Source organism: Thunnus maccoyii, chromosome 2, assembly GCF_910596095.1.
Source record: "Thunnus maccoyii chromosome 2, fThuMac1.1, whole genome shotgun sequence".
NCBI lineage: Eukaryota > Metazoa > Chordata > Actinopteri > Scombriformes > Scombridae > Thunnus > Thunnus maccoyii.
The window spans coordinates 10,548,053-10,572,967 of record NC_056534.1 but is presented as its reverse complement, the minus strand read 5'-3'; the positions used below and the strand labels follow the sequence as shown (position 1 = coordinate 10,572,967).

Genomic DNA, 24,915 nt, shown 5'->3' with positions numbered 1-24,915 from the left:
GCGCCAGAGTTTGTGAAAAGCCACGGGTGAGATAAGGGAAAATAGAGGCGACGCTTGTGAATTACACAGCCTCAATTAAACATAATTAGCAGATCAAAACTGCAGCACAGGGGGTCCTTGGGGAGCGCTGACAAAACTCCCCCCACCGCCCCCCCCCTCCATCCCTCTCTCTTTGCATCTCCCTCTGAGTGTTGCCTTGGAGTCCCATTGCAGACAGATGGTGTAGATCCTGCATGGGGTCATGTTAGCAGGCCTGGGCTCTACTAGGTCTGGCTGTCATCATAAGCTGAGTTACACTTTGAGGGCAAAAAAAAAAAAAAAAAAAAAAAAAAAAGCTCAGTGTTAGCAGACCAGAGGGCTTATTATTAAAGAACACTTCACTACTCTCCTCTTCCTCCTCCTCCTCCTCCTCCTCCTCCTCCTCCATCCCTAGAATAAAAATCTCCACCTGTTGAGGTCCTCTATCCTCCTCCGTCAGAGCCAGAGCCTCCGAGGCTTGGAATAAAAGAAATAGACAATTGCATAACGTGGACATAAAAGAGAGGGAGAAAGACTGCACGATGAGTGGATGATGGTCTACTTTTCTTTTGAGGAAAAAAAAAAAATCCCGGGGTTCCAAATATAATAGCTCCGCTGCTTTCTTTCATACCATCCTACCCACCACCATCTCCTCCTGTTACTCACCCATTAGAGGCGTCCTGTTGGGACCGGCCAGACCCAGGACACCCCCTTGGGAAACTGTTGATGCTGTGCAACGCCATTAACGATGGCTTTCATTTTTGGTCTGTTAACCAAAAAATTAGCCCCAATGGAGCATGGCTAAAGCGTGTGTTATATTCTATATTTAGACATTAAGCTGTTGCCAAGGAAATAAAATCATACATTCTTCTGAGGCCCCCATAGATATGTTTTCAAAAGCTGTCCTTTTCCTTAAGTATAATCTCATTCAAGGGTATGCATGCCTGCAGATCTCCCCATAGACATTTCTGGGATGTGACCTTTTTCAGGACTATGTGTGCACATAGACTTGAGGACATATATCTCTCTCTCTCTCATTTAGTATTCATTTATCTGGTACACACCAGCACAACACTTGGACAGTATGGTGAGTCATCTCTTCCCAGTCTGCGGACAGTTGTAGGTACAGTAGCCTATTTAGGCAGCAGGAGAAGAGTCCACGGTGTTGCGTCCCTGTTATTAAAACTGATTTATAACCGCTGGGCTCAGTCATCATGCATCTTTCATGGGGCCAACAGCACATTGAACAGAAGTTACCCGGGCATGTCGTGCTTCAGAGATGACGCCTGGACACACTCACACATGCAGACGCTCAGCTCAGGTTCAAATCTGGCTCCCAGCATCCAAACACCCCAGTGAGCCAGCTGCCTTTACTTCTTCATTTCTGCCGTCTGATTAAATTTCACAAGGCTGTTACTAATTGCTCGTACCAGTGTGTGATTATGAAATATTTGAAAGACAAGGGAGACCCATTATCACTGTGTAGTGCGTCAACAGTGTGCTAACTATTTTGTTATAACTCCCTATAATTACTGAAGATAAAAACTCATTCTGCTAATGTTGTTTGGCTAATAATCAAAGCCCAGTAGTCCAATAGTGCTGGAATAAACCAAAGGAAACGAAAAGGAGTCCAATTAAAGCAGTCCCAACTATGAAACCAGCAGGCAGGCACGCAAACAGACTGATAAATAAATAAATAAATGAATAAATAAATAGATAAATAAGTTACAAGGAAGAGAAAATGATTACACAAGGCCTCTGACAAAAAAAAAAAATGATGTGGGCAATTTTTTTGTATCCATGGTAACTGACTTCATCAGAGTGTCACCACTTTTATTATGGCAGAGGCACAACTCGGTTACATATGGTCTGTGTTTTGGGAGCTGTCCCGGACTATACAAGTGCCCCATTCATAAAGAACCGGTCACACTAACTGCTACAAGATGCCGGCCACTCATTCACAGACGGATGTACGCCGGCCCCACTGATCACACCCACCCAGCACACGAAGCCCTGCTGTAGCCAGCTCACTGCTGATGCAACTAATATAGAAATCTTTTAAAGCTGAGGATTAGCCGCATAGCCAACTGAAACTCAGTCTATAAAAGCCTGTAACTGACAACTTTGCTTAAAAATCTTTTTAGTAAAAGACATTGTTTCCATGACAACAAGACCTGATAGCACAGTTGTATGTTGTATTTTCACAATCAATTTGTATGTTGTTGTTTTTTTTTTTTAGCATAGCACTGTGGATTTTATGCTTTTAAGTGTTTAATTCAAAAGCATCCAGTCACAGTCTAACACATGATACCTGCTGCCATACAGTCATTTCAGTAGCAACACCGACTTGCCCAGTTTTTATAATACATGGGCAACTTCATGCCAGCACACACCAGGGCTTATCTGACAATCATGGAGACTTTGATTGACAAGCAAACACAATAGAAATCCACAAGAGCATGATTCACTTGTTATGTTTCTATGCAACTGGAAGTAAGCTGGTTGGTAAAGTAAGTAGGTGGGCTGCGTTCAGCCTAATGACTGTGTGATGAGCTCAGAGGAGAGGCAAGCCTACAAGACAAAATTTCTGTCTTTTATACAATGATCTTTTTTTTTTTCTTTTTTTTTTCTCAGACTGAGGCACTGCCATAGCAAATACATTGCGTTGTAGCTACAGTACATGTCTTTATATAGACTCAGGAAATGAATCACTCCGTCAATAAATGGCAACAAAATAAACAGAAATGTATTCAAGGCTCTCTATCTGGAACAGAACGGTGTGATAGCTGGCATTTACCAAGTTATAGATATTCTCTCTCTCTCTCTCTCTCTAGTCTGTCTTTTTACTTTGTCTCCCTCCCTCTCTTGCGTTATCCACCCTCTCTCGCTCTCTCGCCCACAGAGAGTGGGTGACCTGGAATGAGCTCTCCTACAGACAAGAGTTGCTTCCTACAACCAGACAGGGGCAGTGTGTGTAGTGCTTGGATCACAGGAAAGGTTTAGGCTGATTCTCGAGGGGTCTTTCTAGGCGGTACCATCAACCCCATTCAAATTTATAGGCACCTTTGAAAACCGCTCATGTAAAAAAATGATGGGTGATTACTTCCTGTCACAGTGCTGATCACAGTGAAAAGTTCATGAGTGCAGCAGCCAAATCAATTAGTTGGAAGTGATGCACTGCGGTGTCTTTTTCACTCGGCCACATCAGCAATTATATTTAGTCTGAAAAGGTCACTCGATAAATTAATAATTAATTGCAAGTAAGGACTTAGAAAGTTTTGAAGCTTTAGTGAGACCTGTCCTCATGAAAATCATCTGTCCTCATTTTCACAACAAAAACCAGAACCATTCTCAGGTGAAATAGGTGAACAAAATATGCATAAATATGAAAATCTCCTCATTAATTTGGAACAAAAATGTCTCTTTTTTTGATAAAGTAAGTGTACTTTAAGTTAATCAGCACAGGTGAGTTTAAGGATTTGAATAATTCATGTCTTGAATAAAGTTAGAGCTGAATAAAATAATATATATTACAACTGAACCTTTTAACTTGACTTTCCAAATTCATACAACTTCCATGGAAAATGTCCATCCATGCAAAGGGCTCAGCTTGGGGAAGTTAGCATAAAATAAAAGAGAAGCGTATACAGAGGCGTGAAAAGATGGTGGCAACTGTTCCCACTCATATTAAAGGAATAGTGTGACAATTTTTGGAATTACATTTATTAGCTCTCATAATTTGAAAGTTAGATGCGAAGTTTGATCCCATTCTTGTATCTGTCCATTAAATATGAGACTAAAGCCGGAAATTGATTAGCTTAGCTTAGCTTAGCACAAAGACTGAAAATAGGGAGAAACAGCTAGACTAGCTTTGTCCAAAAATAATAAAATCCACCTACAAGCATTTCTAAAGCACACTCATTAAATTATTATATCTCATTTGTTAAATCCGCACAAAAATGGAAGTACAAAAAATGACATTAGTGCCTTTTGATGTGCTGGTAGGAAGGTTTACATTTAGACAGAACCAGGCTAGCTGTTTCCCCTGTCTTACAGCCTTTGTGCAAGGCTAAGCTAACCAGCAGCTGCTGGTACTGTAGGTTCATACTGACTGTACACACATGAGAGCAAATAAGCATATTTCTTAAAATGTCAAACTATTCCTGTAACTCTCAAAAACTAACCTGCAGGTTTAATGAAGACTTGACTCCAATTTAGGCATCCAAGCATGCACAATCACTACAGTGAGATGGAGGTCACAGTCTAACTCTCTACTGCTGCAGCGTGAGGCATTAGGATTGCACACATAGATATGCAGAGAGGACACCGACTCCTCGATATGACCCACCTCGAGTAGCAACCTAGAAAACACACACACAAGTAGCTATGCAGAAATAATGTCCTCCAGTTGATCTGAGAGAGCACTCTTTTAGACTGTGTTGGTTAATTTGCACTTGAAGCACCAGGGCACACTCTGGTTACCAGAGTCTGGTACCCAATTTGACAGCTTGGAAATTCCCAGCGCTACAGGGACTCCCATTTGTATGCTCACAGTGTTAAATTTGTGGGGTTCTCAGGTTGTATGTTGGGTACTTTGGTGCTGTGGTTGAGGAGTTGGTGCAATAGAGCGTTTCCATGTTGGAGGCAGTAGTCAAATCAAACCAATTGACAGTCTGTACAGAACAATTTAAACAGCTCATTTTGAGGCTGTAACTTTTTATGGCCTCTCTATTATCAGGGTAGCAAGACGGGGCATTAAACACCTTACAACCAATAACAAAATCCTGACTGTGAGATTGAAGCATTATTCACTCTCAGATTAACTGAGATCTCCTGATAGAAGGACAAACTCTATGACCGCTGAATACAACATTTCCTGTAAATATTTAAGGGTTTTTGCATAACGTATTAGGAGTTCAAGTTGGAAGCACCTACATGAGAGCTGAGTTGTGTTTATTCATCAGTGTTGGTAAAGTGTCGGTGAGGCTGCAACACAAAAGGTCAACACCAGTGAGATAAAATTGGGAATGAGCGAACCTGCAAATATTTACTGCTGAACTCTGACAATTTCAGTGATGTATTTTTAGGTGCCCCTTGAGCTCCTAAAATCCACAAGCACACTTGTTTCACTTGTTTTCCATTAACATGAACAACTCAGAAACTGAAAAAAAAACATGCAGCAATTTCTATCAAGAGACTAGTTAACAAATTTTGTGTTGTTGATTAAAGATAGATTAGATCTTCACATTAACTCTATCTGGAGATTATAATGCCCAATTGCGGATATGAATCCAATAATCAGCCAAAACATAAGCTCCCAGCTTGGCCATGATCAGCCAACTGCTAAATGAGTCTTTATCCTGGTGCTGGTAGTGGAAGTTGTTGCTGTTATGCATAAGCATATTGGGTTAATGAAGAGAGAGATGATCAGTTATTGGCTCCTATGTGGGCAAGAAAAAGTTATTTGTTTGGATGATGTGAACCAGAGGGACAAGCCTCTTGCATTTTTTTTTAAAAATACTGGAGGGAATAATTATTAAAAGAAAGAATTGAGAATTAAGCATTCTTATTGATTGAACTTGATGCAAAAAAGACTCTTTTTTTTCTTGCTAAGACTGCTGAAGCTTCATATTAGCCTCAGCTGAACTTTAGATTGCACAGAGCGACAACTGTGGATTTTTCTTCCAATTCATAGGGCGACATTGCTTTTCAGAAGTTGAATTATTTTGAGCCAGTTTGAACAGGAGAAACAATCACTGCAAACACAAACGCTTTCAATGTTCTTTTGGGTATGTGAGTATTGTTTTAAGACACACCTGAAAAAATGTGAACCTATCTTTTAAGTTCATTTCAGTTAAGAAATGTTGATTTGACAATTTAATTTATGAAGATTTATGATTTAATAAAGTAATGAATACTATAAATCAACTGATAACTAAAAGTGTTTAATTTTTTTTGAAAATGTGACCCATCCAGAAGATGTGATTGGTAAAATCTGGCCGATATACCAGACCAACCACCATTACACTAAACCCAGGTGTGCTCATTGATCAAGCCAATGTCGTTATGATATTTATGAAATTATTATCTTTAACTTCATTATTGTTTTATCAAGTAAATGCATCTTCATTTATATCTATTCAGTCATTTTGCTACCATAAAATTCTTCATTCATTTATTTATTTATTATTAGATTTTTTTTTATCCATTAATGTCTGCATTTATGATTTTTTTGAATTAAATAATTATTTATTTGTCATTTAATTTAGTAGTCAAGAAATCACTTGATTTGTTCAAATGGGAGCCCGAACTGAATGTTTGTGTGTGTGTGTGTGTGTGTGTGTGTGTGTGTGTTTGTGTACTTGTATCTTTTAGCCCAAGTCCCTATTTGGTCATTTTGTAATCTGATGCAGGCTGTTTTTTGGGCCATTTTTCTCCTGAATGGGAAACTCCAGCTCTGCAAGGATATTGTCCATCTGCTACATCTCCTAAAGGACCACTACAGGAGAGAGCGGGTGGTTAAATTATGCAGTCTTACACACACAAACACACACACACACACACACACACGCACATACACACACACACACATTTGTAAGGTGACGCTGTAGCATTTTCTTGGCGCATATGGTCTGGTCAATGTGATCAGTGAAGGCCGCATTAACATGGTTGCAGCGGGACTATTTGTCTCTCATGGAAAGCTACATGTTTTCCACCTGCTGCGTAATCTTCTGTGACACTTTGTCGTCCGATGCTGACTGACCAATATTATCCTCGTTACACCACACCCATGAGAACGGCACAAACAGGCTGTTATAGACTGTCACGTTATTAGTGTCATAATGACTCCAATATTGTAGACAATGATGTCAGTTGGGGGATTAAACAGGTTATGATTGATAGCAGTGAAAAATGAAAACTAAATGAAAAACTGTGCGTGTGTCAGTGCATGTACAGGACTATGTGTGGGTGAGTAAACTTGACTTGACGTCCATTTTCCTAACATAAGGGCAGCATTTTTCAGATCTTAAACAGTGTTTTTTAAAATATGGAATACCACATCCACTGCTGGTAAACTCTGTTAAACATGATGACAAACACATAGAGTATGAGCAGCAATTAAGTATTTAGTTTGCTTGAATTCACATGTGACACAGCAACATTTTGCAGAAATGTGTGTGCATGCATGTGTGTGTATGAGAGAGAGAGAGAGAGCGAAATGAGTGAACAAGTGAATGTGTCATACCTGAATGAGGTGAACTCACTCCAGCTGTTTCTTGACTTATCTCCGTCTTTCTCCCGTTGCTCCCCGCTCCCTGAAAGTGAAGTGAAAACAGCGTTTGCAAAATGTTTATGTTAATCAATCATGTTCCAGTGGTGTTTGCATATGCATGTGGTATGTAAAACTTTGATAATAAATGTGGTTCTCCTCTGTATCCTGACTGTGACTGTCTGCCTGTGGCAACAACACTCCGAGGCGTAGGTGGGCTGACCATCATGAGTGGACGACTGGGACTTGAGGGCCAGCAGTGAGACGAGAGAGACCCATGCCTTCCCCGTATAGAACGAGTGTGGGATGTGGGGATGTGGGGGTGGGGGTATTAAGTGCATCAGTGATCAGTGTTTCTCCCTTTTCAATATTGTTTAGATGCTGTACACAGAAAATAACATATAACCGATAAACATGAAAAACAGTGAACCTTGAAATTGCAAGAAGGAATATCAAGAGGAAAAAAGGGCATTTCAAGCACACAACAATTGCAACTAATCAATGGATTTAACACGAGTGCAACAGGTGTCAATTGTGTCTGACTGCAACAGAATTAAGTGCAGTCAAGTGTTGCCTTGAGGTAACACACTTACAAACTGGTAAATACTGATAAGAATGTCAAAATTTTATCTTAATCTGATTAATTATCCTGTTTATCTGTGTACTAATCTCAGTATATTTGCACTGAGAGTTTATATAACCTCAGTATAAACTATATGTCTCTTCAGTAACCAATAATTTTCCAGATTGTCTCTTGTAGCCTTGTTTTCTGTATCTACCTTCTCGCCTGCGAGTAACGTTGACCTTAGTTAATTTTTGGACTTTTGGCTGCTTGCCTGATACCCTCTAGTCTTTCTTGCCTCCGCTGACTGCCTACCTGTTGTTGAACTGAAGTATATCCTGTTTTTTGGACTAGTAAAGCCTGCTTTTGTACTACTACTCCTACCTGCTGAGGCTGCTTGTGGGTCTCACTCAACTGTTACAGTGATACCTAAATCTTAAGGTTTAGGGGGCAGAGTAATGCTGTAAAGTGGTTTAGTCTAAGAATGTACTGTATATTGATTTTCTTCCATCCTCTGCAGTGATTTTAGACACTGCCATTCCTCTTCCATCCTGACCACCAGTTGCCCTCGCTGTCTTCCCGCCTTTGCCTGTCAACCTATCCTCCACCTGTCTGCAAACCTGAATATCATTAGCCCCACACTACCTGCCCAGTAGTTTTCCACATCGTCTATTGCAGCTTTGTTTCCTGTATCTCTACCCGCTTGCCTGTTTTAGTGACTCTGACCACAGTTAGTTTTTGGTCTTATTGGCTGCCTGCCTGATCCCTTCTGGTTTTGTTTGCCTCCGCTGACTGCCTACCTGTTGTTGATGTTATTCTGCCTTTTGACAAGTAAAGCCTGCTGATAACCCTAAAGTTTGAGGCTCAGAAATTCAGATGTTTAGGGGGGCAGAGATCATAGAACACCATGACAACACGGAGGGAGTAAAGAAGTTGAGTCTAAGAATGTACTGTATAATGATTTTCACCCAGTCATCCATCATTGTGTCTGGGTCTGGTTTGTGGTGAAGAACAGGCCAGCGGTCTGTCTCCCCTGCCAGATCCTCCACTTCCTCCTGGGGATTGATTTTCAATCTTTATTTAACCTTTAGTTGTCACAGACTGCCTATAGGCTGATAGGATATAGGCTACGGTATCGTTTGACTAATAAATTATTTAAGTTAATATAACATGCATGACATCATAAAACAAATTCAGGTATAGGATACGCTTCTGTTTAAGGTATTTTTCCAACCAAAATTGTTTGGGCTGCGTGTGGTATTTACAGCCTCTACACAGTGAAATAGAAGCTTATAAAGACCACTGGAGGATAGTGTTATATCCTTCCTGTTTTACTGCAGGCTGTTAAGGTTAATTCAAGATAATCCAAACTCATCCAAATGTTAAATTTCACATCACCCGTTATTGAAATGTCAAATTTAAACATTTCGTTTTTAGTAGATTGTAGATTGTAGATGATCTTTGTAGACAGTACGGAAATACTTTATTTCTGTGTTTCCACAGTGTAAGTGGCAAAATGTGTGGGGCTACTGCAGGTCTGTTGAAGTCAGCCCTTCCGAATATAAATTTGTAGAACCTGCCTGCTCACAACACATCAGTATGCAGAGAGCAAGAGACAGTTGTGCATCTTACACATAATGTATAATAAGAGTAAATGTCTCAAATTGCTACAACATTAGTCAAACACACAAGTCCGAGGCCACAGGTGTCCCCTCTGCTGCCTATCTTCCTTTTTGCTTTGTGTCTAAATTGGAAAATATCCACTATGGTTGGACTGCCTTCTTTGCTCTATTTAAAAAGATCTTAAATTGTAATTTGGCTTCATCTAACAGGCTTATGAGATGCATTAGCTTTCATATAAATTACATTTCTGTTCTAAATTGCCAAGACAGGTGTTATCTCTGCGCCACAGCATCATCCCAACATGAAAGCATGATCTCAGAACCAAGTGGTTCTTGATGATCAAATAATCACCTGCTGTGCAGAAAACATGATAATTTCATCTCTGTGGCCCCTTTTCTCTTGTATACTTGGGAGTGGGGTAGACCTAAAGCTGCACTAAGCAAAATCCTCAGAGCTGTTGTGTTTTCAAAACACCCAGAGGAAAGAAATATTAAATTCTTTAAGCTGTGTGACAGAGTGATTATGTTGCCTTACTGTCAAAAATTTAACAGCTATCTAAAGAAATACTTTCACATTAGATCAGGTCTAATGAATATTTTGAATGTGAATAAATACCACAGAAATTTTATAAATGAAAGCCCATTTCTGAAACCTAGAGAGAAGACAAGTATTGCCACTTTGTATTACTTACATTTTTAACTGTACCTGAATGGTTAGAACTTATTCATTCCTAATAAGTGTTTTAATGTAGTCGGTGCTATTTTAGTACTTTTATCCAGATCATGGTGACTTTGTGAATCTGTTGATGGGAGGTTGCTGATCAGTAAAAAAAAAGCCACATTGACATATAACATGAATGTTGCTGTGAAGCTGCTGGATATCCCTTTCAGTTTCCCGCCCTCCCCATCTGAACGCAAGTTTCTCATTCTCAAGGTCAAGACAAAGATATTCTTAATTTAATTCATTCCCAGGAGCCAACAGAATTTTAATGAACTACTAGTGTGGAATAGATAGACCTTGCATCATCGTTTTAAAATATATTTCGTATCAGCTGATGATAGTCAACCTTATACACTTTCTGCTCATCTTTTATTTTTCTTTATGTATGATCATTTGGTGATAGAAATTACCCACAAAAAAACAAAAACTTAATTTGTAAGAAGCATATATAGATTATAGATTAGATTATAGATTATATATAGAAATTGACAGGAAAAACAGTGAGAGGAGTATGACATATGTATGACAACAAGGGTCTGCAGCAGGACTTAAACAAGGGACATTGTGGTTATACAGCATATATCTTAATACTTTTAATATTATTTTTAATTTTTCCACATAGTAAAATTCTTACGGCTTACAGTTTGAATATCTAATTAAATGGTTGCAAGTGAATTGTACTGTGATTTCTGCTTTCCAAGGACTCACAACAGAAGCACAATAACAAAAACATGTTTTACTTTATTACATTTAAAAAACCTTTCGTGAAGCCAAATTGTCTCATTATTAGGTAACTCTCTACCTAATGAAGAGGTACCTCTGTACCTGATAAAGAGTCAATTTGATCTCGAAACGTACCTTTACAGTTTTGTGAGACCTTGGGTAGCAGAAATCACAACACAACGTTTGGACTCAGTGCTTAGACAAAAAAGTTCACACTGATTACAGATGAATTGTACAAATATCTGTGACCAAATTAGATCCAAGGATTTTGGCACACTAAAACACAACTTTAATCAAAGTGAGAAACATATATTTTATGAAATATATACATATATTTCAACATTATTTTAGTGAATATTACTATATAAGCTAAATGCTTACACCTACAGTGTATATGCTAATTACCTCATGAGTATAGGTTGTGTATGTGTCATTTATATTTTGTGCTGCCCACTGAACAGCCAAATCATATTTTATACAACTTACTTATGATTTATAAGTGCAAATTAAGAGCCACATGCTTTATGTTTTATATATTGTAGAACTCTATATGTATTGTACTGTATTTGACCTGTATGTTATTTACAAAGTATGATATAGTGCAAGTTTGTGGTACTAGACTTGCTTTGAAAGGTATAATAATATTTCCTTGGGTCACCAGGGAACAATGAGTGTCTTTCTTCATCTATTCATCCAAATATAAAAATGTGTACTGAATTGGTTGTCTCATGTTTAGAATAATGTCCTATGTTGCTCTTTACAGCACTTGGAGAATTTGTGTGTCTTTCCCTGATGCAGAGATTTAACATTTCTGTCCCCGAACCTCCGATAATCATTATGCAAGTCCATAATTACAATCACTTGCTATACATTCCTATGATATTCTATCTAATTTCCCGCAAATACAGCTTCTTATCCTCTTTAAGACTATTTGTCAGTGTCAACTAGCCCTTACCCCCTCACACACACACCCACTCCATCCATCTTGGAGTGGGTGTGTGAGTGGGTGTGCTGACTGCTGGCTGTGGGACACTGTAGATTCTGCAGCAGTGGGTCCATGTATGTAGCTAAGCGGATCTGCTTAGATAATCTAAAAGAAAAGAAAAGAAGCATTTTTCTGAGTGGCAGAGACAAATTCCCTACAGTTTGGAGTGGAACAGCAGTCAGGTGGTTCCCTCAACAGGCAGGAGTTCAACATGTGACTCAAGGATACTTCAGCAACAGCAGGGATTATTTAAAACTGATAGACACACAGCAGGGCCCTCGCGACTCCAGCAGCCTCGCAATCCTCCACTATCCGGCCTAACCAGGTGGAGCGTCTATTAAATGGGTGTGGATGGATGTAACCTGCTGCTTTTGTGTCTTTTGAACATCCATCTATCTATCTATCTATCTATCTATCTATCTATCTATCTATCTATCTATCTATCTATCTACTGTATGTGTCTTTTTCTTTTTGCTCTCTAACGCACACACAAACACACACACACACAAACACACAAACACACACACACATGCACAGGTCTGTCTGTCCCACTGGGAGTCTTCTACAGTCACCCTCTGACCTGCTGCAGAGACCGGGTGTCTCGGAGCAGCTGTTCCAGCTCCAGACTCAGCTGAGTCCTTATAGAGAAAAACTAATGTTGGTAATCTGCACACCAATTTATCACCTGCTGTCCGACCAGCAGAGTCTGGTCATGGGAAACCTCACAACTGCATCAATTTCAGACTCAGAAGTAATAAGCCAGGGCTACTTTTTCTGTAATTTCCAACTGTTAATTATAAATTTTAGCCTTCTTACATTTAAACTCTTCATTTCAATTATCTCATGATACATCTCCTCCGATATTTTTCTTTTCAAATAACTAGTCTAAAGTCTATCTTGACACCTGCTGCAACATTTTTCCTGCAAAAACATCACAGACTTCCCGAAACAGGGTTTTGCTCTATACTGTATGTTATTCCAGAAAAGCAGCTTGTACCTGCAGGGTGATGCCATTACTTTCCTTGAATGATTCACATGGCCCAGAGCTGGACAGGGGTCCAAGCACATGTCAAGCATTATAGATATTTACTGTTTCAGGGCCCTGAGCGAGCTGTTGTCAGGGGGCCACAATTTGTAGCAGCAACTCCTGGTTGTACCCCTTCAAAATAATCCAGATAATGCTGGCCGGCTTCAAGGGGGAACAAAATAGCGCTGATGCCAAACAGTGTTACTACCTTTTAGCTCTGTAAAATTAAAACAGGCACAAACACACACATACACTCAGTAGAGTGGTGCCCTCGACTATAATTCATCTAATCCAGTGGTTCACAGCCTTTTTTGGCTTGTTACCCTTTTAAATAAAGCACTTTGTGAGTCCTTGTCACAGGTTGCACAAGTCGAACAGTCATGAAAAATTCAGATTAAATTAAAAGTGGTGTATTTTACTTTATTTCATTTGGATAGCTTTTAGAGTCCTGAATACATAAAATCATTCAGTAATTCACAAGGGAAAAGCAACAATAAGAGAATTAAGCACGACTCTCTGTAGCAGAAACATGTTTTTTCTGCTTTCTGAATCTGACCATCATCTCATGACCTCCCAGATTTATTCCCCAAATTGGGAACCAATGATCTAATCAATCACATAGTGTGACTAATTTAATTGCACATCAGCAGTTGTATTACCAAGGGCATTGTTTAAGAAGCCTAATATGCTGCTCAGTGGTCAAAACAATGAAAACAGTGTCTTAGTTTTGGTTAGAACAGAAGCTGACAGGCTGCAGAACTGACTGCGCTGACAAAGACTGGCTGTTCAGTGTTTGGCTGCCAGCTACAGAAAGACAACAGTATATGAAATTTGTTTACCCAAAACACTGCACTTGTGCCTATTGGTTGAAGTCTATGTAAGTCACTGCTTGAGGAACAGCGCTAAAAATAGCTCGAAGGAAGCCAAAGGCTTGTTTTTCTTAAAACCAGTGAGGTCTTGCTTCGTGGCTCTGCACAGTGGGTTTAATATCAAAGCCAAAACCTGCTCTGATACTGGCGGCCAGCCGGTCGTGTGGGGGGGGGGGGGGGGGGGGGGGGGGGGGGACGGCAAGGTCATCTGGGTTATACAGTGAATCCGGAGGAGATGCAGCAGTTTGTGGCGCTCTGCTATTTGTTTGCTGTCAGGCGGGTCCATCTGGCGGGCAACAGAAGGATTGCTCATGTGGAGACGTTAACGGTACGTTTTCTTGTACATCTCTCTCACCTACCTACATCTGTTATGCTCCATTTACCCCTTTAGCCATAAAATGACACACTTTCTCACTGAGTTAAGTCCGGATGAGAGAATTTTTTTTTTTTTATGTCCAAAGCCCATGATAAAAACAATTAACACCAGTGAAGGGGAAACCTACTTTTTTCACTTAAAAACAAAACAAAACAAACACATTATACAACCTCTGGTGTGGGTCTACTTAGTATTTGTAAACGCTAAAAAAAAACATATGAACAATATTAAAAATTAAATAGCATTTAAGTGTATGTGCCTTGTTTGTTTACCATCGGTGTGTATCACAGCGTTTGACACAAGCAGCCCACCCGCGGTGCTCAGGTCTCACCGGAGTGTGTGGAACTCAAGCCCCCGGCCGGTCACCGAAGAATAGTCGTTAAATATTCATCCTCCGTTCCCGGTGGCACACTTTTCCTCCTTGTGAACCGACCCCTGCTGCTCTGATCCTCGCCAGAGGAGCAGCAGAGGTGGGGAGCTGTGTGAGTGGTTAAGATTAAGAAAAATGTAAACGGGATTTGTTTTACTTTTTGGTGTTTTTAACCTCCCCTTACCCCCCCTTTTTTTTTGGACCTATAAGAGGATGGGGAAACTTGACTACGGCGCTCCCGTGACGTGAGCAACCCCGGAGGATGGGTGTGCAGGAGGAAAGGTGAGTTTCTGGGGACATTCACCGTCCTTCATCCCTCCCCTTCAGCCCACACAAACAGTGTGCAGAGCAAGTCCATCAGTTTGCCTGCACACATTAGTTAGGCCACTTTTCTCCTGCAAGATAAATGTTTCCCCTTGATGTGTGCTGATTTACTGTATCTCATCGCCTCTCATTATACAGTGAGATTATATCAAATCACCAAAAAAAGAGTGCTGAATGATTAGCTAATTGCTGTGTTGTGCGATTTTACACTTGCTGCGGGCCTCTTAACTTGTCAGCCAACTCCAAACTATTAAGAGTGCTGCAGGTGTAATGCTGGTCCACTAGATAGCAGCAGATTACTGTGTGTGTGTGTGTGTGTGTGTGTGTGTGTATGTGTGTAGGTGTAGTGACAAACATGGTCTACTGCTTCCCCCTAAGGACCTGAATGCTTTTGATGAGCCTCATCAAATCCACCTCTGTCATAAGTCTGCTTTTCTCTCCCGGGCATGTATCCCAGTTTCTCTATGTTGTCTCTTCTCTACAAATTCTATCAAGAGATGGAGGACCACCTGCCAGCAGCGATTGCTTTGGGAAGAAGGGAGACTGGCTGAAACTCAGAGCTTTTCACGTTTGATATAGTCTTTTCATTCTGGTTCAAAGGCGGATGTATGGTTAGAGACAAACCGTGGGAAATGCAAGAAAAAATACTCTTTCATCATGCTGTCTCTCATTCTAATGCACACGTGCACCCATTCAAAGACATAACTCTGCATTCACTACATGTGCTCTTTGCTGGATGTTAATGATCAGATAGACTTACGTAGCAAGACCAAAAGATCAGGATCTGGCAACCCAACACCTATACCCTGTAACAGGACAGATCCGGCAATCCGACCCCTTCCCTCTGGAAGAGGAATAATTTGGTTGATGGCACTAATAATCACAGCCCTGTTACTGATCCTTCACTAGCCGTGTGTGTGTCTGTTTGTGAGAGTCATTCCTCTGTTATTGATACCTAGAGGGAAGACGTCATACGTCTAACAAGTGGGTGTTTCTCCTGCCTCTGCTCCTTCTCTCGCTGTTACGTATGTGGAAGTAGGTTGGTGGTAGCCTGCGTTGCTCATATTGATGCTGTTTGAATAGGATATTTCTGACAATGATGCATCACAGATCTTCACTTATACACACACACACATACACACACAGATCAGCACCTGATCACACTGTTCAAGACACAGAAATCAAGTGTCCTACTATGGAAGGTCTTCAGCAGAGTCTGGACCTTCTCCATCAATACTGTCAGACCAGGGCCCTGACAGTTGAAAAGGACCAAAATTATCACTTTCCAAAAAAGATCAAGGTTACAAAGAAATGACCCAATATTTAAAATAGTTGGGACCCAAATAGAACAAAGAAATACCTGTACTTACCTGGTTTACAGATTAGTTCCACAGGAAACTTTGTGTGTGTTCACTTCAAATCCAAATTCCAGTTAAGACATGGCTCAAAATATTAAATCAATTATAGAATCGATTGCATTGTACAGCAGCGAGGTATGGGGCCGCTTACTACAAAATGATTGGGCAAAATGGGACAAAAATCCAACTGAAAACCTGCATGCAGAGTTCTGTAAAAGCATTCTCTCTTTATTTTATTTTATTATCAGTATCATATATATATATAATCTTATTGAATTTAAATTATTACTCTGGGAAAAGAGGAATAGATTAAAGATCAGGCAGTGTAAAGGTGTATCTACATGACTTCTCTCATGCATAAGTATACATGCAGCACATTCATAATAAGGAAATTAGAGGCTGTTAATTATAAGATATTTGTGGATTTGATGGCATCTTACTGCCCATCAGGCTTATCTTCTGCATCCCATGTCTGTCTCTCTCTCTTTCTCTCTCTCTCTGTCTCTATCTCAACCTTTTGTATTATTTATGCCCCGCCCCCTCAGTAGCCCAGAGCTCTCGAGTTTCACCTGTAGAGCCAGATGACAAATTAAGACTCCTTCTACGACCCGCCAGAAGGAACTCCTCCAACGCACACATACATATACACATACACATATATACCCACACGGAAACGCGCACACATACACACAAACAGGCAACCCATCTGCCCTTCTCTCTCTCTCTCCCTCACACACACACACACACACACACACACACTCTAGCTATCACAAACTCTGAGGAGGGCCGTGTGAGCAGAGTGGTGTGTTGAGTGAGGGAATGTGTTGTAGTGAGCAACAGAGGACGGAGTAGGTCAGAGGAAGAAGCAGAGTGTGACCTAAAGACTTTGTCCCAGAATTTTTTTGTTTTTGTTTATTTTTAACCGCTAAAGAAGAGAGACCTCCAGCAAGGACACAACAAATTTGAAGACTACAAAGATCCTGGCAACCACCACACTTGCTCTTCTGTGTCGTTTGTCATTGAATGTGGAGGTGACTATGATGGAAAGCTGTCTCAATGAATGACTGTGGTGACACGGCCACAAGGGTTTGTTTTTAACTGCAACTCTACTGGAGGACTGACCATAGTGGAGATACAGCCTGATTTTTAGTAGCAGCTGCATGTTTTGTGTGTGTGTGTTTTTTTTCATTTTGTTTGTTTAGTTTAGTTTTTTGTTTCCTGTCCGCATGGATCATGCTGTGTGTAGAGTGGATGCTATGCATACACAAGCAGAAGTAGATTTATAGGAGGTGTTTTTGCTCTGACCATTTGAACCCTTTGACCTTGGAGGTCACATGCAGAGCTGGACATCTATGGATGGTTATTGTACATCACTGTGTAGGAGCCAGAGGGGGATAGGAGATTTCTAGGTAAAAATTTCTGGACACCTCTGGGTCTAAAATAGCAAACTAGGGTTAAAGGTCTAATAGTTAAAGAACACTGGGCAGACATTGGAGATCTATGGGTAGAGTTTAAAGATTTCTAACCAAGTTGTGGTGCTAAAACAGTGTCATGGACTTAATAGTTAATACATTTTAGTACAGTTACTGAATGGGAAAGTGATATGAAGATCAAAGTTTAGACTTGATTACCTGGTTTCATTGTGTGTATGCCAATATTTGTGTGTGAGTGTGAGTGTAGGCAAAAAGATTCCTGAAATGTAGCTATGTACTTTTTGTCTTTACAGGAGCCTTCATGGGGACCAGATTTGGGCAGTGTAGTACTGCTTTGGCCAGGTGGACCTGTCCTCACACAGATACTGAACCTGCATATATTGCCGGCACAAATTCAACCAGGCATATCTAAACTGAGGAATCTTTTAAAGGTCAGACTTCTAGTCATATTTTCTTAAAATGTCATATCATATTTTCTTCATGTTAACATACTCCTACAACATTTCCCTCCATACATCGTACATGTAATATTTATGTGTTTGTGTGTTTGAAGGTTTACAGCATTACATCCTGAAGAGAGGGCATGGTGTGTTCCTAGCTACTTGTCAAAATGCCCGGCAAGAAAGATCCCAAGAAGGACGCAAAGAAGGGAGGAAAACCTGAACCAGAGAAAAAGAAAGAGGAGGAAAAGAAAGGAAAAGATGACAAAAAGGGAGGAAAAGATGACAAGAAAGCTGGCAAGGATGATAAGAAAGCTGGCAAGGATGATAAGAAAAGTGGAAAGGATGATAAGAAAGGTGGAAAGGATGATAAAAAAGGTGGAAAGGATGATAAGAAAGGAGGGAAGAAGGGAAAGGAGGAACCACCTAAGGGGAAAGATGATGGAAAGAAAGGAAAAGACAAAGGCAAGGGAAAGAAGGTGGAATCTGAGGAGGAGGAAGATGAAGAGCTCCTGAGTGATGAAGAAGAGGATGAAGAGTTCAGTGAAGAAGATGATGAGGAGGAAGACTCAGAGGATGACAGGAGAGGGAGGGGGCGAGGAGGCAAGGGGGCTAAAGGAAAGAAAGGGGGAAAGTCTAGACGTGGGGAAGATTCTGAAGAAGATGAGGAGGAGGAGGAATATGAAGATGAAGAGGATGAGGAGGAGGATGATTATGATTATGCTGAATCCAAAAAGAAATCCAAAGATCACCGCCACCATCATAAAGGAGGGAAATCTGATGCTGATCCAAAGAAGAAGAAAGGAAAGAAGAAAGAGGAGGCTCCGCAGCTTCCGATAAGGGAAATCCCAAAGAAAGGTCTGAAGAACATGTCCAGGATGTTCATGAAGTTTTCCGGCTTCAAGAAGCGGAGGAACAGCAGGAAGAAGCTAAAAAGTACATTCAGTTTGTTTCTTGGGTTGGGTAAGAGAAGAAAAAAACTTGCTAAGAAGAAACGCCGCAAGTCAATGCTGAAGAACACCTCTCGATTCATGATGAGGTTTAAGGCCAGCAAAAAGAGGAAAAAAGAGAAGGAGGCCAAAGAGAGGGCAGAAGCAAATGGTGGGAAGAAGCCAACCTATATGCTGCTTCGTCTGGGAGGAGGAAGAGATTCAGTGGAGAAGAAGGGTGGTTTCTTTAAAGGGTTATTTGGAAAAAAGGACGGTGATGGCCGAACTGATGGCTTCAAGAACAGAAGTTCGTTGCTGGGTAAGGTTGCAGCAGCAACTAATTGGCTGACCAATCGCTTCCTGTCCACTAAAATGCGTCGAAATTCGGGACACCATGGCTGGGGGGGACGTAGAGCACACAGCCGCCAAGCCAGCTCCAGAGGTTATCTCCGTGGTTACCATAACGATGGGTATGAGCATGGGGAGGAGGCTTATGGATATGACCAGCGGCATTCAGTCCGCCAGAAAGGTTATGGAGGCTATGGTGATGGTTATGGTGGTTATGGAGACGAGGCAGCTGCAGCATATGAAAGTCAGGGTCACTTTGGTTACTATGACAATGGAGCAGGTGGAGCAGACTATCAGGACCTGGGTTACTATGAAGAAGAAGGAGTCTATGATCCAAATGCAGACTATTATGAGGGTGGTCTCTATGATGAAGACATGGGGGACTACTATAACCCTTATTTCGCTGCCCAAGGCTACTATAACAACCAGGAAGCTGATTACTATGGTTACCAGCAACAACAGGCAATGGCAATGTATGGTGACGAGGGTCTGGACTACTATGCACTGGTGGGTGAGGACCATATGCATGAAGGAGAGATGGATGGATTTCTTGGCCCTCAGGCTCAGGGTTATTATGATGCAAATGGTGAAGGAGTTTACTATAATGATGGACAAGGGGATTACTATGACAACGGACAGGCAGGTTATGAGAATCCTTATGCAGTAACGATGGGGATGCAAGGCGGATTTCCACCAGACTATCAATTTAGCTATAGTGATGCTGGCATGCCCTACCAAGACTACAGCTCCCAGCAGGCCATTGGTTTCCCACAAGGAGGCCAGCAGGTCTTTGGCTTTGGAGGGCAAGGGATGGATCAGGTACAGGGCCTATATGGGGACCAGTATGCAGACCACTTGGATCAATATGGGGATGGTACTGGCGGGGTTCAGGGAAGTGAGATGACATTTAGAGTTCCTAGACCTCAAGTGCGCCTATTTGGGAAAGAGCGTCTAGATGTGCCCCTGCCCCCTCCACCTACTTTGCCACCTGATCCAGAGTTTGAAGACATGTCAGAAATCCAGTATGAAGACCAGATGCCTTTTCCACCAGGTCAAGATGCTGCCATGATGTCATCACAGCAGCAAATGGCATTGTCACCACAACAACAAATGATGATGTCTCCTCAAGAGCAAATGATGATGTCTTTGCAACAAGAAACTATGATGTCCCCTCAAGAACAAATGATGATGCCACCACGGATAATGTCACCACAGCAACAGATGATTTTACAACAAGAACAGAGTATGTCACCCCAAATGATGCCATCACAGATTATATCCCCACAACAGATAATGACCCCACAGCAACAGATGATGTCGCAGCAAATGATGTCACCACAGCAGATGATGCCACAGCCAATGATGTCACCACAGGAGCAGATGATGTCGCAGCAAATGATGTCACCACAGCAGATGATGCCACAACCAATGATGTCACCACAGGAGCAGATGATGTCACAGCAATTGATGTCGCCCCAGCAACAGATGTATCCAGAAATGATGCCGCCCCAGGTAATTCCAGCCTTGGTGTTTCATGATTGATTCTGAATATCCATACTCTTTTAGAGGGTTGACTGATTCTCTAACTGGTATCAAATATATGGAAAGCATATATTTATGTATTGTAACTACATAGCACAAACATTTTTCAGTAAGCTTTTAAGTTTTATCAGAATACATTTAGTTAACTGGCATTGAGGAGCAAGTCTGCTGATTTCCAATCTGATTCATAATGAGAGGTGGACATGTGAAAATCAGACAAAATATCCTGTTGCATTCTGAAGAGCACACCTCTACTGCCTCTTAAACTGGAATTATGCTTCTCTGGGATACATGTGGGCTGCACGTGCACAGGGGTTGCACGGTGCACTTTTGCATGGCTCTTTCTTTTATGGTCAATATGAGAAGTTGTTGACATTTGGGAGGTGTGCACATTGGCTCTTTTGCGAGTCCCCACAACCTATAACACCTATAACATGCCCATAATACCCTTCACTGTACAGAGATGTTTACATGTATCTTCAGAGAAGCATAATTTCAGCTTTAAGCACCAGCTTGAGTTACACAGTCCCACCTTGGAGAGACAGCCATGGCATCTCCATAGAACTGATGTCTATGCTATCACATTTTATGCAAGCATCAAGACTTCAGTCTTCGGAGCTCCCACAGAAATGTTAGCAATAATATTAGCCACACAGAGGTACTATGTTGGGGTGGAGTGGGGGGTATACTTAATGTAGTTTTCACAATGAATACTGGATTTTGTAGTAATTGGTAAAAACAGAACTTAACAAAAACTGTTAATTGTAGAGCAGATGTATCCAACTTCACATAAGGGTGGTAGTATTTCTAATTGGTATACCATAACAATTTTCACTACAATCTTAATATTATTTTCAGTAGTGCCACCCCATTTTTATCATTGTTAATGATTACATTCTCCTCTTTAAATTCTCCACTTATTTTACACAATTTTTGTTGTGTTTTTCCAGCAGCAGATGATGACAGACCCAATGGTGATTTCACAGCAACAGGGTTATGGCCCACCATTAATCCCTACTCCAACTGCTATGATTATTAAGCAAGCAAATATGTCCCCCCTTCCTGCCCGGCGCCTGCAGCCCTCTCCAACTCCATCCCGCCGCTCTGTCATCATGCCCTCCCCACAGATGCAGCGCTATCCCTCTGCCATGGCTTCTCCAGTACCCTCCCCTATGCTTCCACAGAGACGAAGCCCCTCCCCACAACCATCCATGAGGAGTGGGTTCATTAATGCCCAAAGACCCCCTTCTGTCATGTCAAGAGGGATTTCACCTCCTTCCTCCCTCATGGCTTCCCCCATCACCCGTCGTAGAATGCAACCTCAGAGGTCACCGCCTCCCCTGGCAAGAGGACCCTCACCCTCTCTCTCTACCCAAGCCTCCATGATTCGGCGTAGTCCACCACCTTCACCAAGAGCCTCAATTAGGCAACATTCTCCACCCCCATCACCCCGTGCTTCCATAAGGAGGCGAAGTCCCCCATCATCACCCACTCCTGCCCACAGCCCATTTGGTGGGAGAAAGATGTATAGGCCACCCTCCCCTCCCCACTCCCCTGGTCATGCATCTCCCCCTCTCTCTCCACACCTCAGTAGAAGGCCATCTCCCTCTCCCTCCCCATCTCGTCGCAGTTTATCCCCTGCAGGACCTAGGCCTGCCCCATCATCTCCTACCCTTTCTCGTCGCTCAACTCGGCTGCTCAGGGACCCCACTCCATTGGCCAGGCCTAGGATGGGGGGAAATGTTCCCTTAGGTACTGTTCGGCCCTCCCCTATGGGTCTCCGGGGACGTCCAGTGCCCCCACCCACACAGAATGTGCGTCCATTCCGTCCCTCCTCCATACGAAGCAATGGATCTTCTGTTCTCACAGTGGACTCCTCCCTCCTCTCCTCTCCTTTCCACTCCCCTCACATGGTCCACCGTGTTCCCCTGGGGAGGAGAGAATCTGGCCGATTTCCTCCTCGCCCCATGGCTCGAGGACGTCCCCTCATGGCCCAGCAGTCTATGAGAAGGAGGCCTCCCGTGTCGCCACAGTCCTCCCTTAAGCATATGCCACATCCTGCATCCCCACGCCTCTCTCCTCGACTTTCTCGTCAGTCTTCACCCCTCTTGCCCCCTCGAGCTGCTCATCCAACCACTTATGCATCGGAAACGTATGTGTCTGGCCCCTATGCTGATCCTTATACTGAGCAGTCTCATCAGTTTGTCGCCCCCTCTTCTCCCAATTTATCTGGTGCTTTGCAGAACCAGGCTATCCGACAGGCCTCTTTCTCTTCTCCTCTTGGCCCAGAGGCAGCCCAGATGGTAGGTATGACTACCGAATATGCAGACCCTCATGTTCCCTCATCCCCTATGCTTTCTGCTGCAATGCAAAACCAGGCTATTCGAGATGCTTCCTATGTTTCCCCACTGCAGAGACCAATGTCACCTTATGAGCAGCCTATGGCCCCTTCCTCTCCCATGTTGTCTGGGGCTCTACAGAATCAAGCTGTACGAGATGCCTCCTATGTCTCTCCTTTGCAAAGGCCAATATCACCGTATGAACAGCCTATGCCTCCTTCATCGCCAATGCTGTCTGGAGCTCTGCAAAACCAAGCAATAAGAGAAGCATCCTATGTGTCTCCTCTTCAAAGACCTCAGTCCCCATATGCCCCATCTGTACCCTCATCTCCAATGCTATCTGGAGCCATGAGACATGGTCCGGCACTAAGGGGTGTGGCTTCTTATCAGACTCCACATCTCCGCTCACCATATGGACCAACTGTTGTTACTCCATATGAATATATCACTGAGCCTGGCCCGGCACCACTGCTCCATGATGCTTTACAGTACAGGTCTGATTTGCAGAATGTCACATCTTTGAGATCTCCAATGATGCAACGCCGTAACCCTTATGCACCAACTGGGCCTCAGGTCCACAGCGCACTACAACAGAACCCAAACCTCCGCCATGCATCTTATCGGACACCTGTGCAATTTAGATGGCCCTCCTATGGGCCCCCACCACCCTCTTCACCAATGTTAGGAAGTGCCCTACACAACCCACAGTTGATGCAGGCATCGTACCGGCTTCCAGATGGAACCTTCGTGTCACCATATACAGATTCACGTTCTTCCCCAATGCTCAGCCGTGCCTTGCAAAACGAGCAAGTCCGTGGAGCCTCGTACACCTTGCCTGATGGATCAGTTATCAGGGTAGATATAAAAGGAGAATGTCAAAATAACTATGCAACCTCATATGTATGTTTGTCTACATACAATGTAACAATATCAATAAAAATTGCATTATTACAATTGTACTCTCTCTAAATTACTCCCCACTCCCACCCACACAGGACCCACGTATGCCCCAGAAGCCTATGTCTCCTAACCTTTCCAGAGCTCTTCAGAACGAGAGTATCAAGACTGCATCATATACTCTCCCTGATGGCACCATTATAGACCCTAGACAGCAGGTAACCAATAACTCTTTATCCTTTACTTTAATGGAATTCACCTTTTATTGTAATTTCCTCTCTTCTCGCTACCTACTATAACCGTGCATTAGTTAAAGTTAGTGATAGTTTTCTGGCTCTGCTCTCCTTCCTTGTGCAGCAACCAATTTCCCCAGACCTGGCTAAGGCCCTAAACAACCCAGCTCTGCGTGAAGCCTCCTTTTCTCTCCCTGATGGTACCATTGTGATTGACCCCAAGAAACAGAAGTCCCCAAACCTTACAGCAGCACTTCAGAACCCTCACCTGAAAAATGCATCGTTCACACTACCAGATGGTACTATCATCATTGATCCATGGAAACCTGTCACTCCAAACCTGTCTGAAGCCCTCCAAAAGTCTGCCCTTCGAAATGCCTCCTTCACCCTACCAGAAGGAGTTCGTGACCCCAATTTACCCATGTCTCCAAACCTGGCAAAGGTTAGCCATGCATTTAAACTCTTTGGATTTTTATGTTTCCCTTTACTTTCACATTACCTGTTACTTTTGTGTGTGTGTTGATCTATT

General features: G+C 42.2%; 1 protein-coding gene and 1 long non-coding RNA gene across 2 annotated transcripts in view; one reads left to right on the top strand and one right to left on the bottom strand.

The window, feature by feature from the left end:
• Window positions 1-6,434: 6,434 nt before the first annotated feature.
• On the bottom strand, window positions 6,435-14,525 carry LOC121909041. The gene is made up of 3 exons (XR_006099359.1): window positions 14,446-14,525; window positions 7,265-7,334; window positions 6,435-6,517 (listed from the first exon to the last, which is right to left on the bottom strand). It is a non-coding gene; the product is annotated as an uncharacterized LOC121909041 (long non-coding RNA).
• Window positions 14,526-14,552: 27 nt separating this feature from the next.
• The window catches only part of myo15ab (myosin XVAb), a 52,281-nt gene continuing 41,918 nt past the window's right edge, over window positions 14,553-24,915 (top strand). Inside the window, exons 1-8 of the mRNA XM_042429396.1 lie at window positions 14,553-14,643; window positions 14,754-14,825; window positions 17,952-18,089; window positions 18,212-18,434; window positions 18,498-20,887; window positions 21,871-24,111; window positions 24,252-24,371; window positions 24,511-24,828. Coding sequence (XP_042285330.1) covers window positions 18,269-18,434; window positions 18,498-20,887; window positions 21,871-24,111; window positions 24,252-24,371; window positions 24,511-24,828 — 5,235 coding nt within the window. The 5' untranslated portion in view covers window positions 14,553-14,643; window positions 14,754-14,825; window positions 17,952-18,089; window positions 18,212-18,268. The remainder of the gene's footprint in view (window positions 14,644-14,753; window positions 14,826-17,951; window positions 18,090-18,211; window positions 18,435-18,497; window positions 20,888-21,870; window positions 24,112-24,251; window positions 24,372-24,510; window positions 24,829-24,915) is intronic.